The sequence below is a fragment of the Oncorhynchus kisutch genome, linkage group LG11 (genome assembly GCF_002021735.2).
Source record: "Oncorhynchus kisutch isolate 150728-3 linkage group LG11, Okis_V2, whole genome shotgun sequence".
In the NCBI taxonomy this organism is placed as follows: Eukaryota; Metazoa; Chordata; class Actinopteri; order Salmoniformes; family Salmonidae; genus Oncorhynchus; species Oncorhynchus kisutch.
The window spans coordinates 28,622,552-28,637,713 of record NC_034184.2 but is presented as its reverse complement, the minus strand read 5'-3'; the positions used below and the strand labels follow the sequence as shown (position 1 = coordinate 28,637,713).

The 15,162-nt window shown below is 47.5% G+C and overlaps 1 protein-coding gene across 15 annotated transcripts in view; it reads right to left on the bottom strand.

Moving 5' to 3' along the window:
- LOC109899792 (mitogen-activated protein kinase kinase kinase kinase 3) overlaps positions 1–15,162 on the bottom strand; it is a 68,489-nt gene that overhangs the window by 2,270 nt on the left and 51,057 nt on the right. For 2 of the 15 annotated variants that reach the window (XM_031835574.1, XM_031835578.1), the window contains 20 exons: positions 15,056–15,118; positions 13,386–13,438; positions 12,405–12,443; positions 11,710–11,772; positions 10,664–10,715; positions 4,350–4,656; positions 3,732–3,838; positions 3,497–3,538; positions 3,248–3,332; positions 3,027–3,106; positions 2,865–2,925; positions 2,428–2,545; positions 2,270–2,328; positions 1,936–2,039; positions 1,517–1,688; positions 1,360–1,428; positions 1,139–1,231; positions 800–870; positions 599–654; positions 321–371 (listed from right to left, as the gene is read on the bottom strand). In XM_031835574.1, the coding sequence (XP_031691434.1) occupies positions 321–371; positions 599–654; positions 800–870; positions 1,139–1,231; positions 1,360–1,428; positions 1,517–1,688; positions 1,936–2,039; positions 2,270–2,328; positions 2,428–2,545; positions 2,865–2,925; positions 3,027–3,106; positions 3,248–3,332; positions 3,497–3,538; positions 3,732–3,838; positions 4,350–4,656; positions 10,664–10,715; positions 11,710–11,772; positions 12,405–12,443; positions 13,386–13,438; positions 15,056–15,118 (1,745 nt within the window). The remainder of the gene's footprint in view (positions 1–320; positions 372–598; positions 655–799; positions 871–1,138; positions 1,232–1,359; positions 1,429–1,516; positions 1,689–1,935; positions 2,040–2,269; positions 2,329–2,427; positions 2,546–2,864; positions 2,926–3,026; positions 3,107–3,247; positions 3,333–3,496; positions 3,539–3,731; positions 3,839–4,349; positions 4,657–10,663; positions 10,716–11,709; positions 11,773–12,404; positions 12,444–13,385; positions 13,439–15,055; positions 15,119–15,162) is intronic. The other 13 variants (XM_020495330.2, XM_031835576.1, XM_031835575.1 and 10 more) reach the window with 13 other exon arrangements.

Genomic DNA, 15,162 nt, shown 5'->3' with positions numbered 1-15,162 from the left:
AACATACTCTATTAAAACATTTTGGAAGGATTTCACTCATATTGTAATGAATTATAGGTCATATTTAATACATTCTGGAAACAGTGGACAGTTACTTTAAAGTGTGTTAAAAACAAAAAGATGTCATCACAAACTCCAAACCAATAGGTTCAGACAAAATTGGAACATTAGAGTCCCAGTTCCCCCCTCCCCACACACACACACACACACACACACACACAGATGGGATGAAATCCAGGGTCCCCACAGGGGACATCCATGGATCAGAAAGCTTATAGGCTAGGTGAGGCCTGGAGTGACCCGGGGAGCAGTGAGTATACCTGGGCAGATTGGCGGCTCCCTCCTGCCCTGAACTGTCGTGCTGAGAGTTTCTTCATTCACAAAATCAAACAAGCCATTAAGGAGACAAGCAAGCATAAAACCAACAACGAACACCAGAGAATTCAGGCAATCAGGATTCTATACTACTGCAGTAGATCGTTAGAAAACAAACCGGGCATCACGACGACACCCATGTTAATATCATTGCCAGTGTAAAAACGAGTGGGAGTGTGTGTAAGATAAGGTGACCTTGAGCATCATGGACCCCCCTACCCACCTGTCAGATCCAAGCAGGCTGAAGATCCGCGTGTTATCAGAGATCTCCTGGGTGATCTGGGGTGGAAACAGATCATATTCAAACACATACAACATAATTAAATGGTTTCAAGTTATAAAACAGAACGGGGATTGAACATAGTTTTTTTTTTTTTTACCCTGCGTGTTCACAAACAGACAACTAACAATGCCCTCAACTTACCTCATTGGTTTTGAAACTCCGCCCTTGCATGCCATGCCTCCAAAATGCCAGAACGCTATCTTGGAGACACACTGCAAAGACATGTGGGTGTTACACTGAACCATAAAAAGCACAAGTAGGAGGTGAGATAAATGTTTCACGGGAAAAACGCTAAGGATATTGAATTATCTTTCTGCATAGAGCTCTATACACAGATGGAAATATCCAACTTTAGCACAACAGAACCGCGTCTTTGAAATAAATCAATAATCATTTAAAATGTATATTTAATAAAATAACCCCATCTTTGGTGTCTTTGGGCTGGGTAGAAGTGTGAATGACATGGTTATGGAAACGTACCTATCGCCTCGATCTGGAAGTTAAACGTCAGCTCAGCAGACAACTTCCTGCTGGACTTCAACCTTCCTTGTAGGTTCACTATCTTTATACACCCTGATCACAGAAAAGAGTTCATCCATAATGGTTACAGTAACATATTCATAAGTTGGAATTTCTCATTTGAGTGAGAAGAAAATCATTATTTGGGTTGGTTCAGCGGATGGGAGGGGGGTAAAACGTACTGTCCAGACAAACTAAGATGGTGTCCCTCTCCAACTGGGTGACGTGGATAACACAAGTCTGGGGCGTATCTGAGTGGACAGAAAAACATCTCATCATCAAGAATAATCAATGTCCTAATGAAGATAATCATCATCGTTGCGACCACGTGCCACTGACCAGCCTCTGTGAACCAGGAGGAGGTTGAGTTGGGGTTGACCGTGCCGAAGCGGACCACTTGGCTGAGCTCGATGCCCTTGCTGACGGCCACACAGATGAGCGGGTACTGCTGATCCGGCACCACCAGCATCTCAAACACCTCCAGGGGACAGGGCAGGGGGAAGTCGATGTTCTACAGGAGAGACCAGAGGAGATAGATCAAGCATCCTGTCCCACAAGAAATCACCCATTATCATGTACTGACAGGAATCATTTCAACTCGGTTTGAGAGACAAGCAACGTTGACATGCTATTTTAGCTAATCGAATCAGCTTTCCATAACAGGACTGTGTTAAGTTTATCCAAACATGAAAGGTCCCATTCTAACCCTTTACATGGTCAGTCCGCCCAAGAATAACCAGAACCCAACGCTGATTTACCTTGATGAGCATAAACTTCTGCATGGGCTCCACCCACTCCAGCAGAACCACACTGGACTGGAACGCACCACACAGGTACTTGTGACCCGTGTAGGGATTCCTCACTGCACACAAACATTCAAGGTTTTTCACAAATCTCTTTCTGAACTCTGAGCTATACTCTATCAAACATGATGTCTTGTGCATTATTTCAGACCCATCCTCAACTTCTCTTATTCAGTTGTACCGTAAGTCAAGAACAACGCCATGCAGCACTTGATAATACATTTAGCAGACGCCATCATCCAAAGTGTGCATACATTTTTATATGGGTGAACCACACATGTGCACTTACCTACGCAGCACTTTTGGCACCCTTTTGTGTCTGGAATCTTATTGGATATGGCAAATTTCCTATGAGGATCATAAGGAACAAGAAATCTGTTTTCTATGCATCATCTAAAAAAAACTAAGTTCAAACCCAAATGAATGAAGAGGCCTTAGATATCCTACCGTGGAATCATCTTGTCTGGGAGTTTGTGTGTGGGAATGGCCATGGGTAATTTCTGCATTTGCCGGGCATGCTCGAACAGACCAGCTACGTTATGAGAGTAGAGCTGAGAGGCTTTTCCTGAAAGCAATAACAAAAGCATATGTTCAGCTAGACTTCTAAACCTTTAAAGGGCAATTTTTGACACAGTAAAGAAAGAGAGAAAAGATCTGCCTTCAAACCGCACTTCATAAGGTAAGATTATATCTTCAGAAGGGCCAGACATGTTTCAAACAAAGAAAGTCCGGACAAATTTTCCAAAGTCAAGGTTTTAAAGGCAAGTGCCTCTCTTCAATGTTGACCTTTTTTTGGCAGAGGAACGTCAATTACAGCAAAACCATTACTAGATACAGAACAAACAACAAAAGTAAGACACAGCACAGGTCCAAGATAGTCTTACCAGATATAGAGAGCAGGCAGTTGTTCATAACGTAAAGCCAAGTGCACCGGCGGGGAAAGAGCTGGGGACAGATGGGGATGGAGAGAGCCAATGAAGAGTTGATGACAACATTCACAATCCTCCATTGAAGAAGAAATATATAAACCTTCAACCAGAACAAACCTGCTCCATGGACGTCTCGTGCAGTTCGTTCAGGTTTAAAGTGTAGATTCCCTCCTCGGCACCAAATATCAAATATTGGTCTGAAACGACGACGAAACAAAGAGCCTTTTAGTCATGTTCATCCAAATAATCGTCTTGGCAACGATTCCTGTAATAAGTCATGACAATAAAGATGTAAAAACAAAAAGTGAAACTATGTTGTTTTTCCCCCAGTGTCCTACCTCTGGTGTCTGGGTTGATCCAGGACGTGGCACAGTGGATTTTCAACGGGCAGCCGTTGAACACCTTGGAGAAACAGGCCCCCATCTGAGCAGCAAGGAGAATGGAGGTTGGAAAATTGGAGGGAAGCCAGACATGACAGATTTTTCTTCAAAGCTTTCGTCTTGAAAGCTTTATCTGAGGGGCAAAACCCCTATTTGACATTGGTTCATAAGATCATGGTGTGTCTGTAGAGAAGGCATCATACTCACATGGACCTTGGGTGTGGGTGGGAGGCCATTACTGATAGGCTTCTGAAAAACAGCGGGAGACACATAAAGGGCGAGACAGATAAGGTGGAAGATCACTGGACCACATTCGTTTTAGACGAGTGGTCGCTGATGAACGGCTTTAACAACAATCAGTGTGGCGATGCCCTAGTGTGAAAGGGAATGTATTGAAACGTCACTGTTAATAAGGTGAGTGGGTGGGATCAGGGGGCATTACCGTAATGTCCTTCTTGTCTTTCCGTATGGGGACACTAGGGGGCATGGTGGACTGCCTCTCTGTAGCACTGTCCTTCTCTCCATTCTGGTGAGAGTTCAATCCATTACCTGCAGCGGGAAACATGTTTATTACACACATCTCGGTGTGTGTGTGTGTGTGTGTGTGTGTGTGTGTGTGTGCGCGCGTGTGTGTGTGTGCTTGCGAGAGAGTTCTCCACATGCAGTACATACTGGAATCTAATCACAGCTAATCAATAATGGAATATGTTTTGATGGGATTACAACAGTAATCAAACTAAGTGATTTGACCGTGCTAACACACTGAACGGAGAATGCATTCCCAACGCTTGATTACATTCAGAGGGTCGGATTACATTTTGATTGCCTCACTGAGAACATGATGTCAACGATGGGAGGAGGCGGCTGGATTTTGGTGACAGACAGGGTCACATGACTGCAGCAACAACACTGCACTATGTAGATCTACAGACAGACAGAAGAAAGGGAAGGAAGGATGGGGAGGGAGGGGGCGCGAGACTATATGGACACTGATTGATGGGAATAACAATCAATCAGGGAAGGGCGATAGGCTATGGGGCTACTAATTGGCTGGCCTTACTCTCATCCTCCTCCTCCAACACCTCTTCCAACTCCTCTTCTGTGTGCGGGGCGTGAAGCCACTCCCAGAAATGCCTAAAGCTCCCATCATCATTCCCCTCGGGCTCTGAACCAGCCTGGCTCTGTGTGCTCTCGTTACCTAGGCTACTGCGTCTGTGTGGGGGAAGGCGTGGGGGTGGAGGGCGTGGGGGTACGTTTGAGGAGGAGGTTCGGGCAGGGCTCTCGGGTACGGGGCAGCGCTTGATGGTCCCCCCTCCATCATCCTCTCCCTGGGACGGGCTCTCCTGGGGCAGACAGATGGACTTGGGCTGGAGGGAGAGAAAGAGCGAGAGAGAAAGAGCAAGAGAGAAAGAGCGAGACACAGTGAGAAAGAGCGAGAAAGAGCGAGACACAGTGAGAAAGAGCGAGAAAGAGCGAGAGAGAGAAAGAGCGAGAAAGAGCGAGAGAGAGAAAGAGAGAGAAAGAGCGAGAGAGAGCGAGAGAGAGAAAGAGCGAGAGAGAGAAAGAGCGAGAGAGAAAGAGCGAGAGAGAGAAAGAGCGAGAGAGAGAAAGAGCGAGACAGAGAGAAAGAGCGAGAGAGCGAGACACAGAGAGAAAGAGCGAGACACAGAGAGAAAGAGCGAGACACAGAGAGAAAGAGCGAGACACAGAGAGAAAGAGCGAGACACAGAGAGAAAGAGCGAGACACAGAGAGAAAGAGCGAGACACAGAGAGAAAGAGCGAGAAAGAGCGAGACACAGTGAGAAAGAGCGAGAAAGAGCGAGAGAGAGAAAGAGCGAGAAAGAGCGAGAGAGAGAAAGAGAGAGAAAGAGCGAGAGAGAGCGAGAGAGAGAAAGAGCGAGAGAGAGAAAGAGCGAGAGAGAAAGAGCGAGAGAGAGAAAGAGCGAGAGAGAGAAAGAGCGAGACAGAGAGAAAGAGCGAGAGAGCGAGACACAGAGAGAAAGAGCGAGACAGAGAGAAAGAGCGAGACACAGAGAGAAAGAGCGAGACAGAGAGAGAAAGAGCGAGACACAGAGAGAAAGAGCGAGACACAGAGAGAAAGAGCGAGACACAGAGAGAAAGAGCGAGACACAGAGAGAAAGAGCGAGACACAGAGAGAAAGAGCGAGACACAGAGAGAAAGAGCGAGACACAGAGAGAAAGAGCGAGACACAGAGAGAAAGAGCGAGACACAGAGAGAAAGAGCGAGACACAGAGAGAAAGAGCGAGACACAGAGAGAAAGAGCGAGACACAGAGAGAAAGAGCGAGACAGAGAGAGAAAGAGCGAGACAGAGAGAAAGAGCGAGACACAGAGAGAAAGAGCGAGACACAGAGAGAAAGAGCGAGACACAGAGAGAAAGAGCGAGACAGAGAGAAAGAGCGAGACACAGAGAGAAAGAGCGAGACACAGAGAGAAAGAGCGAGACAGAGAGAAAGAGCGAGACAGAGAGAAAGAGCGAGACAGAGAGAAAGAGCGAGACAGAGAGAAAGAGCGAGACAGAGAGAAAGAGCGAGACAGAGAGAAAGAGCGAGAGCGAGAGAGCGAGACACAGAGCGAGAGAGCGAGACACAGAGCGAGAGAGCGAGACACAGAGCGAGAGAGCGAGACAGAGCGAGACAGAGAGAAAGAGCGAGACAGAGAGAAAGAGCGAGACAGAGAGAAAGAGCGAGACAGAGAGAAAGAGCGAGACAGAGAGAAAGAGCGAGAGCGAGAGAGCAAGAGCGAGAGAGCAAGAGCGAGAGAGCGAGACACAGAGCGAGAGAGCGAGACACAGAGCGAGACACAGAGCGAGAGAGCGAGACACAGAGCGAGAGAGCGAGACACAGAGCGAGAGAGCGAGACACAGAGCGAGAGAGCGAGACACAGAGAGAAAGAGCGAGACAGAGAGAAAGAGCGAGACACAGAGAGAAAGAGCGAGACAGAGAGCAAGAGCGAGACACAGAGAGAAAGAGCGAGACAGAGAGAAAGAGCGAGACACAGAGAAAGAGCGAGACACAGAAAGAGCGAGACACAGAAAGAGCGAGACACAGAGAGAAAGAGCGAGACACAGAGAGAAAGAGCGAGACACAGAGAGAAAGAGCGAGACACAGAGAGAAAGAGCGAGACACAGAGAGAAAGAGCGAGACAGAGAGAAAGAGCGAGACAGAGAGAAAGAGCGAGACAGAGAGAAAGAGCGAGACACAGAGAGAAAGAGCGAGACACAGAGAGAAAGAGCGAGACACAGAGAGAAAGAGCGAGACACAGAGAGAAAGAGCGAGACAGAGAGAAAGAGCGAGACAGAGAGAAAGAGCGAGACAGAGAGAAAGAGCGAGACAGAGAGAGAAAGAGCGAGACAGAGAGAGAAAGAGCGAGACAGAGAGAGAAAGAGCGAGACAGAGAGAGAAAGAGCGAGACAGAGAGAGAAAGAGCGAGACAGAGAGAGAAAGAGCGAGACACAGAGCGAGAGAGCGAGACACAGAGCGAGAGAGCGAGACACAGAGCGAGAGAGCGAGACAGAGAGAGAGAGAGCGAGACAGAGAGAAAGAGCGAGACACAGAGAGAAAGAGCGAGACACAGAGAGAAAGAGCGAGACACAGAGAGAAAGAGCGAGAGAGCGAGAAAGAGCGAGAGAGCGAGAAAGAGCGCGAGAGAGCGAGAAAGAGCGAGAGAGAGCGAGAAAGAGCGAGACACAGAGAAAGAGCGAGACAGAGAGAGAAAGAGAGAGACACAGAGAGAAAGAGCGAGACAGAGAGAAAGAGCGAGACAGAGAGAAAGAGCGAGAGAGAGAAAGAGCGAGAGAGAGAAAGAGCGAGAGAGAGAAAGAGCGAGAGAGAGAAAGAGCGAGAGAGAGAAAGAGCGAGAGAGAGAAAGAGCGAGAGAGAGAAAGAGCGAGAGAGAGAGAGAAAGAGCGAGAGAGAGAGAGAAAGAGCGAGAGAGAGAGAGAAAGAGCGAGAGAGAGAGAGAGAAAGAGCGAGAGAGAGAGAGAGAAAGAGCGAGAGAGAGCAAGAGCGAGAGAGAGCAAGAGCGAGAGAGAGCAAGAGCGAGAGAGAGCAAGAGCAAGACAGAGCAAGAGCGAGACAGAGCAAGAGCGAGAGAGAGCAAGAGCGAGAGAGAGCAAGAGCAAGACAGAGCAAGAGCGAGACAGAGCAAGAGAGAGAGCAAGAGCGAGACACAGAGAGCAAGAGCGAGAGAGCAAGAGCGAGAGAGCAAGAGCGAGAGAGAGCGAGAAAGAGCGAGAGAGAGCGAGAAAGAGCGAGAAAGAGCGAGAGAGAGCGAGAGAGAGCGAGAAAGAGCGAGAAAGAGCGAGAAAGAGCGAGACACAGAGAGAAAGAGCGAGAGAGAGAAAGAGCGAGACAGAGAGAAAGAGCGAGACACAGAGAGAAAGAGCGAGACACAGAGAGAAAGAGCGAGACAGAGAGAAAGAGCGAGACAGAGAGCAAGACAGAGAGCAAGAGCGAGACAGAGAGCAAGACAGAGAGCAAGAGCGAGACAGAGAGCAAGAGAGAGAGCAAGAGCGAGACACAGAGAGCAAGAGCGAGAGAGCAAGAGCGAGAGAGAGCGAGAAGGAGCGAGAGAGAGCGAGAAAGAGCGAGAGAGCGAGAAAGAGCGAGAAAGAGCGAGACACAGAGAGAAAGAGAGAGACAGAGAGAAAGAGCGAGACAGAGAGAAAGAGCGAGACAGAGAGAGCGAGAGAGAGAAAGAGCGAGAGAGAGCAAGAGCGAGACACAGAGCAAGAGCGAGACACAGAGCAAGAGCGAGACACAGAGCAAGAGCGAGACACAGAGCAAGAGCGAGACACAGAGCAAGAGCGAGACACAGAGCAAGAGCGAGACACAGAGCAAGAGCGAGACACAGAGCAAGAGCGAGACACAGAGCAAGAGCGAGAGAGCAAGAGCGAGACACAGAGCAAGAGCGAGAGAGCAAGAGCGAGAGAGCAAGAGCGAGAGAGCAAGAGCGAGAGAGCAAGAGCGAGAGAGCAAGAGCGAGAGAGCAAGAGCGAGAGAGCAAGAGCGAGAGAGCAAGAGCGAGAGAGCAAGAGCGAGAGAGCAAGAGCGAGAGAGCAAGAGACACAGAGAGAAAGAGCGAGACACAGAGAGAAAGAGCGAGACACAGAGAGAAAGAGCGAGACACAGAGAGAAAGAGCGAGACACAGAGAGAAAGAGCGAGACACAGAGAGAAAGAGCGAGACACAGAGAGAAAGAGCGAGACACAGAGAGAAAGAGCGAGACACAGAGAGAAAGAGCGAGACACAGAGAGAAAGAGCGAGACACAGAGAGAAAGAGCGAGACACAGAGAGAAAGAGCGAGACACAGAGAGAAAGAGCGAGACAGAGAGAAAGAGCGAGACAGAGAGACAAAGGTTGACAGAGAGACAAAGGTCGACAACAATCTCTAGCGGTTGATTAATGCTTTCCCTACAGTGCCTTGCGAAAGTATTCGGCCCCCTTGAACTTTGCGACCTTTTGACACATTTCAGGCTTCAAACATAAAGATATAAAACTGTATTGTTTTGTGAAGAATCAACAACAAGTGGGACACAATCATGAAGTGGAACGACATTTATTGGATATTTCAAACTTTTTTAACAAATCAAAAACTGAAAAATTGGGCGTGCAAAATTATTCAGCCCCTTTACTTTCAGTGCAGCAAACTCTCTCCAGAAGTTCAGTGAGGATCTCTGAATGATCCAATGTTGACCTAAATGACTAATGATGATAAATACAATCCACCTGTGTGTAATCAAGTCTCCGTATAAATGCACCTGCACTGTGATAGTCTCAGAGGTCCGTTAAAAGCGCAGAGAGCATCATGAAGAACAAGGAACACACCAGGCAGGTCCGAGATACTGTTGTGAAGAAGTTTAAAGCCGGATTTGGATACAAAAAGATTTCCCAAGCTTTAAACATCCCAAGGAGCACTGTGCAAGCGATAATATTGAAATGGAAGGAGTATCAGACCACTGCAAATCTACCAAGACCTGGCCGCCCCTCTAAACTTTCAGCTCATACAAGGAGAAGACTGATCAGAGATGCAGCCAAGAGGCCCATGATCACTCTGGATGAACTGCAGAGATCTACAGCTGAGGTGGGAGACTCTGTCCATAGGACAACAATCAGTCGTATATTGCACAAATCTGGCCTTTATGAAAGAGTGGCAAGAAGAAAGCAATTTCTTAAAGATATCCATAAAAAGTGTTGTTTAAAGTTTGCCACAAGCCACCTGGGAGACACACCAAACATGTGGAAGAAGGTGCTCTGGTCAGATGGAACCAAAATTGAACTTTTTGGCAACAATGCAAAACGTTATGTTTGGCGTAAAAGCAACACAGCTCATCAGCCTGAACACACCATCCCCACTGTCAAACATGGTGGTGGCAGCATCATGGTTTGGGCCTGCTTTTCTTCAGCAGGGACAGGGAAGATGGTTAAAATTGATGGGAAGATGGATGGAGCCAAATACAGGACCATTCTGGAAGAAAACCTGATGGAGTCTGCAAAAGACCTGAGACTGGGACGGAGATTTGTCTTCCTACAAGACAATGATCCAAAACATAAAGCAAAATCTACAATGGAATGGTTCAAAAATAAACATATCCAGGTGTTAGAATGGCCAAGTCAAAGTCCAGACCTGAATCAAATCGAGAATCTGTGGAAAGAACTGAAAACTGCTGTTCACAAATGCTCTCCATCCAACCTCACTGAGCTCGAGCTGTTTTGCAAGGGGGAATGGGAAAAAACGTCAGTCTCTCGATGTGCAAAACTGATAGAGACATACCCCAAGCGACTTACAGCTGTAATCGCAGCAAAAGGCGGCACTACAAAATATTAACTTAAGGGGGCAGAATAATTTTGCATGCCCAATTTTTCAGTTTTTGGAATGTTAAAAAAGTTTGAAATATCCAATAAATGTCATTCCACTTCATGATTGTGTCCCACTTGTTGATTCTTCACAAAAAAATACAGTTTTATATCAAATCAAATTTATTTATATAGCCCTTCGTACATCAGCTGATATCTCAAAGTGCTGTACAGAAACCCAGCCTAAAACCCCAAACAGCAAGCAATGCAGGTGGAGAAGCACAAACATATCTTTATGTTTGAAGCTTGAAATGTGGCAAAAGGTCGCAAAGTTCAAGGGGGCCGAATACTTTCGCAAGGCACTGTATTATTACTCATTTGTCAAGCTCGGTTTACCATCTAACAAAGAGAACATTTAACATCAATAGTTTCAATTAGATTTGAGAGAAAATATTGGTGTTTGCAAATCTGAATTTAGCTTGAGGGTCCGTTCCGCGAAATAGAAGTCTCTGATTATGACCCAAAACGCTGCAGTATGATAATATGCTAGTGGTCCTACCTTGGGGGGCAGTGGGGGTGGGACTTTGGGCCTCATGATGGTACTGTGTTTGCTTGAGGAAGAGATTGAGGTGGGTTAGGTTTGTTAGATAGTGGCAAGGTTCCACACAGACAGTTATAAAACATGTTTTTCAAAAAAAGGTGTATACACAGTGTCACATCGCAGAGTGACAGATGAATAAACCCAGGAGTGTCTAATTTCACACAGCGCAGTGTTAGACAACAGACAAGTGTTGGACAAGACAACAAAAAGGTGTCTGTCAACCACCACCAGTCAAATGACACCATCAGTCAACTGACACCGCATGTTAGCATTTCCTTGAACAGGATATCCCAAAGGCCCAATGTAATGTGTATGTACAGTCTGATCCAATCAGTAACCACCATCAACCCCTCAATCATGACGGATATAGACATGGCACCAATCAAACGGCGTAACAAGTTTAAGTCGCCAGGAGAGAGCAAACCTCAGAGTGGCACTCGGGTTAAACAGGTGGGAAGGGTTAAACCAAGAGGGTTGGGAGGACCCCGAGACATCTATGGCGACAGAGGGGTGAGGATACAAGCAGAGAGAACCACACATCGGGAGCAGATGGCAAACAGGCAGTAAAAAACACACACACACACCGAGATCAGCAAGCATGTAAACAGGTGGCACAGAATGATGAACACACACCAGGAAACAGATGAGGAATGGCAGGGTGCAGGGTGACGCACAGTTGGTGAGCACTGAACCCAAACATGACAACGGTTCATCGTCTCACAGATGTAAGCAAATGGGAGCCCAGTTAGCCAGACTGCTTAGGGGAAGCAACCTGAAATGCATCAGAACCTTTCCATAGTTCTGCTCAACGTGAACTGTGGGAGGGAAGCAGGGCTACCGGAGGCGCAGAGAAAGACGGAGACGGGGTATTTGGTAAGGGAGGGAGACGCAGGGGCGTGATGGTGGAGCATGCGGCATGAAGATGCGTGAATGAAACTGGAGAGGTAGCCTTCCCTCTTCCCCCTCAGAGAGGGCGGCTAGACTAGAACACGAGAAGGACTTACTGTTGAGTTTCATCACCATCATCACCACCATCATCATCGGTCTCTAAATGTGTCATGTGACCCCTGAGGAGACGGAGATAGATTGGGGGTGGGGTAGTGGGGGGAAGAGCGGCTCAGTGGGACTCACAGCAACAGGGAAAGTCAGAGCTGCTCTCCTCTTTCACCCACTGGGAGGAGGAGACACTGGCGGAAATTAACTCCACTACATTACTCGCAGAACTAAATAAACTACATAACTCGCAGAACTAAATAAACTACATAAAGGTAGAGTTTAAAGAACTACATGGCTATAGAACTGAACCAAACAGAAATAGTGCTAACTAAAGCTAAATGCTAATTTTACTCATATTCTGTATAGGGCTTGGTGATTTCACTACACACTAACTGGAGAAGGCTAAGTCTAAGTCAGTATATAAGCCATGCGTTGTCAAAGTGCGCTGTGTCTGGTGATCACACAGCGCAGCCGGTCCTGTTTGTAAGCACTGAACAGCAATGGACAAAACAAAGCAGAGTCAAACCATAACGGCAGCAGTCGGAGCAGATTAGCTTTGCGTGACACTGATTGGCTGGATTAGTCCTGCGTTAACACTGATTGGCTGATGGGGGGGGGGGGGGGGGGGGTGGTTAGGGTATGTCCGCGAATCAAATACCAGAGCGATTGGAGGTGGAGCCCTGAGGGCCGTGGCCTAACTCACCTCTGCTTAAGCTCCTCCTCCACTGATTTGAGAAGACTCCTGTCGGAAAACGGGTGGAATGAACAAGGGAGAAGTGAAGAAGAGGAGAAAGAAAATAACTCCGTGACAGAATCGCACATGACATGAGTAAAGGCTCTCCCTCTCTGAGGGGGGGGGGGGGGGGGGTTGACCTAAATTAACATGGCATTCTTTAAGGCTACAGGGCAAAAACACATGGAAACCACAGACGATACATTCAGCGTGTTGGCGTGTGTGAGAGTACGTGAGTTTCATCACAGCTGAGCGGACATCACAACCCATCCAACATTGACCTTAGCTACTCAAAGCTGTCCTCTCACCGGGGATGTGTGAAGCTGTCAGGTCAGCTGTGTGTAGGCAACAGTGTTTGTGTACGCAGGTGTGCGTGAATGACAGCGAAATGGAGAATATAAACCCTGTGAGGCTGTCCGGTGAGAGAAGGGCAAAGGAATGTGGACATCAATTGTTCAGGGATCAAATAACAGAGTGCCTCAAATCTGATAGGTGTATTGAGTTGGGGGCTTCTCAATATCCTCTCGCCTGATTTACTCCATACACTTATGAAAACACCATCTATCATTCCATCCGGTTTATGGAGCACATCCTTCTAAATACACATGGTTTAAACAGCAGCGAGTCTCGTCTCTTGCCCTTTCACACACACACAGTGCTTACAGCGCACTTCTTCTGAGCCGACCTGCGTTCCAGGAAAGGTGTCATGAATAAATGATCAGACACCTTTCTCTTGACAGGAAGCCACCTCTCAGTGCCACACCACCATCTGCTAGGGCTAATCCCTTTGTACAGATAAGACAAGAGGAGAGGGGGTGGGGCCAAGGCAGGGAGATCGGGGGAGGTGAGGAGATTTGAGAGAAGGAGAGAGGAGAGGCAAGGGGAAGAGAGAGGGGATAGGGAATAGGGGAGGGGTGGAACAGACGTGGAAACCCAGAATGAGTGACTTACTTGTTTTCTCCCATTAGGCTTGGAGATTCCTGTCCATACTCCAGTTGAAGGTCCTAGAGAGATACACATATCAAAATGACATGATTGTTTCTGAAACACAATGACACACATACACACAATGTGGAAAGTTACCATGGCTGAGGTTACCTACTGTACGGCATCAACTATGTTAGAGCTGAGACACACATACACACCACACCTAAAAACACGTAGAGAGAGAAGGCAGGGACTGGTGGAACCCCAGTGACTCCCAGGTCACATTGATGACACTCATGAGCAGGTCATACAGGACCTTGACTAGATGAGAATAACACCCATTGGGCGGGCAAACAGAGCGCCCACAGAGAGCTGAGGACACCACAGGTCACCACTGCTGTTCCTTAGAGAAACACCGCTTCGATTTACGATAGATGTGTGATAAACATTAAGGGATATGACAGCATTATGCACTATGGCTCTGCAACAAGTAGACCAACAACCGTTCAGTGGGTGCTTATATTTCTCCTATTGTACAAGTGTATGCATATGTGAACTGGAAATGTTGTTTGCATATCCCAACTCCCCCCGAGACACCCTCGGAGAACGGAGGCCAGGGTCTGCCGTTAGCAACAGCAACCCCGGAGCCAGTTACTGGCCCAACGCTCCAACCGCTAGGACACATGCCGTCCATGACTAGATGAACATGAATGGAAACCATCAACGCTATGTGAAGGTGTAGCACGGGGCCATACAGAGGCATCTCAGCACAACTAGCTGCAAAGGTATGGGCGAAGGGCGGGTTTCATGGTATGTGTGCGTGCGCACTGCAGCAATGCGGCTGACTTTACTGAACACTTATTGGCTGACACTGCGGGTCCATCAGCTCAGTGGACATATTGATTTTCCAGCGAGGATATAGATACCGGTATTCCCCCTTCACAACCAAGTGACCGACCCCGACTCCTATAGGCGAACGCACCGCAAAACGACACGTCCATACTACATTGAGCCGGAGAGAGCTATGTTAGCCGGCTAACATATTCTTACTTATGCTGACAAACTGACATATCCTGCGGCCTCACGTCACATCAATAAATTCCCCAGTATGGATATGTGACAAAGGAACAAGAGGTCTAAGTTTAACAGTGACTGGGGTCAGTGGTCTGAGTCAGCGATAATATTTGGGCAGGAGGGGACAGCGGGGGACTTTTGATGGCAGCTTAGGGCTTGATCTGGTCCCGCTCTAACAGGCCACAGACCCAGGGTTCCAAGTCAGTCACACATGATTTCCCCAAGGAGGTTGTTCATCCACCCATATGCTGTCCAGAGATATCACTCTCCCTAAATCCCTTCAATCCCTCCATTCCACTCACTCTTGAAATTGTTTTCTTCCATCCCTTACACCCCCCCCCCAGAGCCTTTGATGTGCTGGTGAGGTCTAACAGGTTGTGTGGCCGAAGGCTATACAGTAAAAACATAATAAAACAGGAATAACAACGAAAAACACCAGCCAATGAGGCGAAGACAGCTTCACAGACACAAATGAACAAACAGTTACTGACATCCAATAAACGTAGACACTGAAAAGAAACACGAGCGAGACAGGAAAAGGGCCAACTGAAAGAGGACGGTTAAGCGTTATGAAGCAGAGAGACGACCCAGAAGGAGAAATGGAGAGATGAGGAAAATACCAGATTAGATCTCGCAGTGTAGTACAGCTCTTCTGCACAGTCCAAAAACGGGTCAGAGTCAGGCTGTTCAGCAGGCAGAATGAGAAAGTCCCGTTAATTCAAAAGTT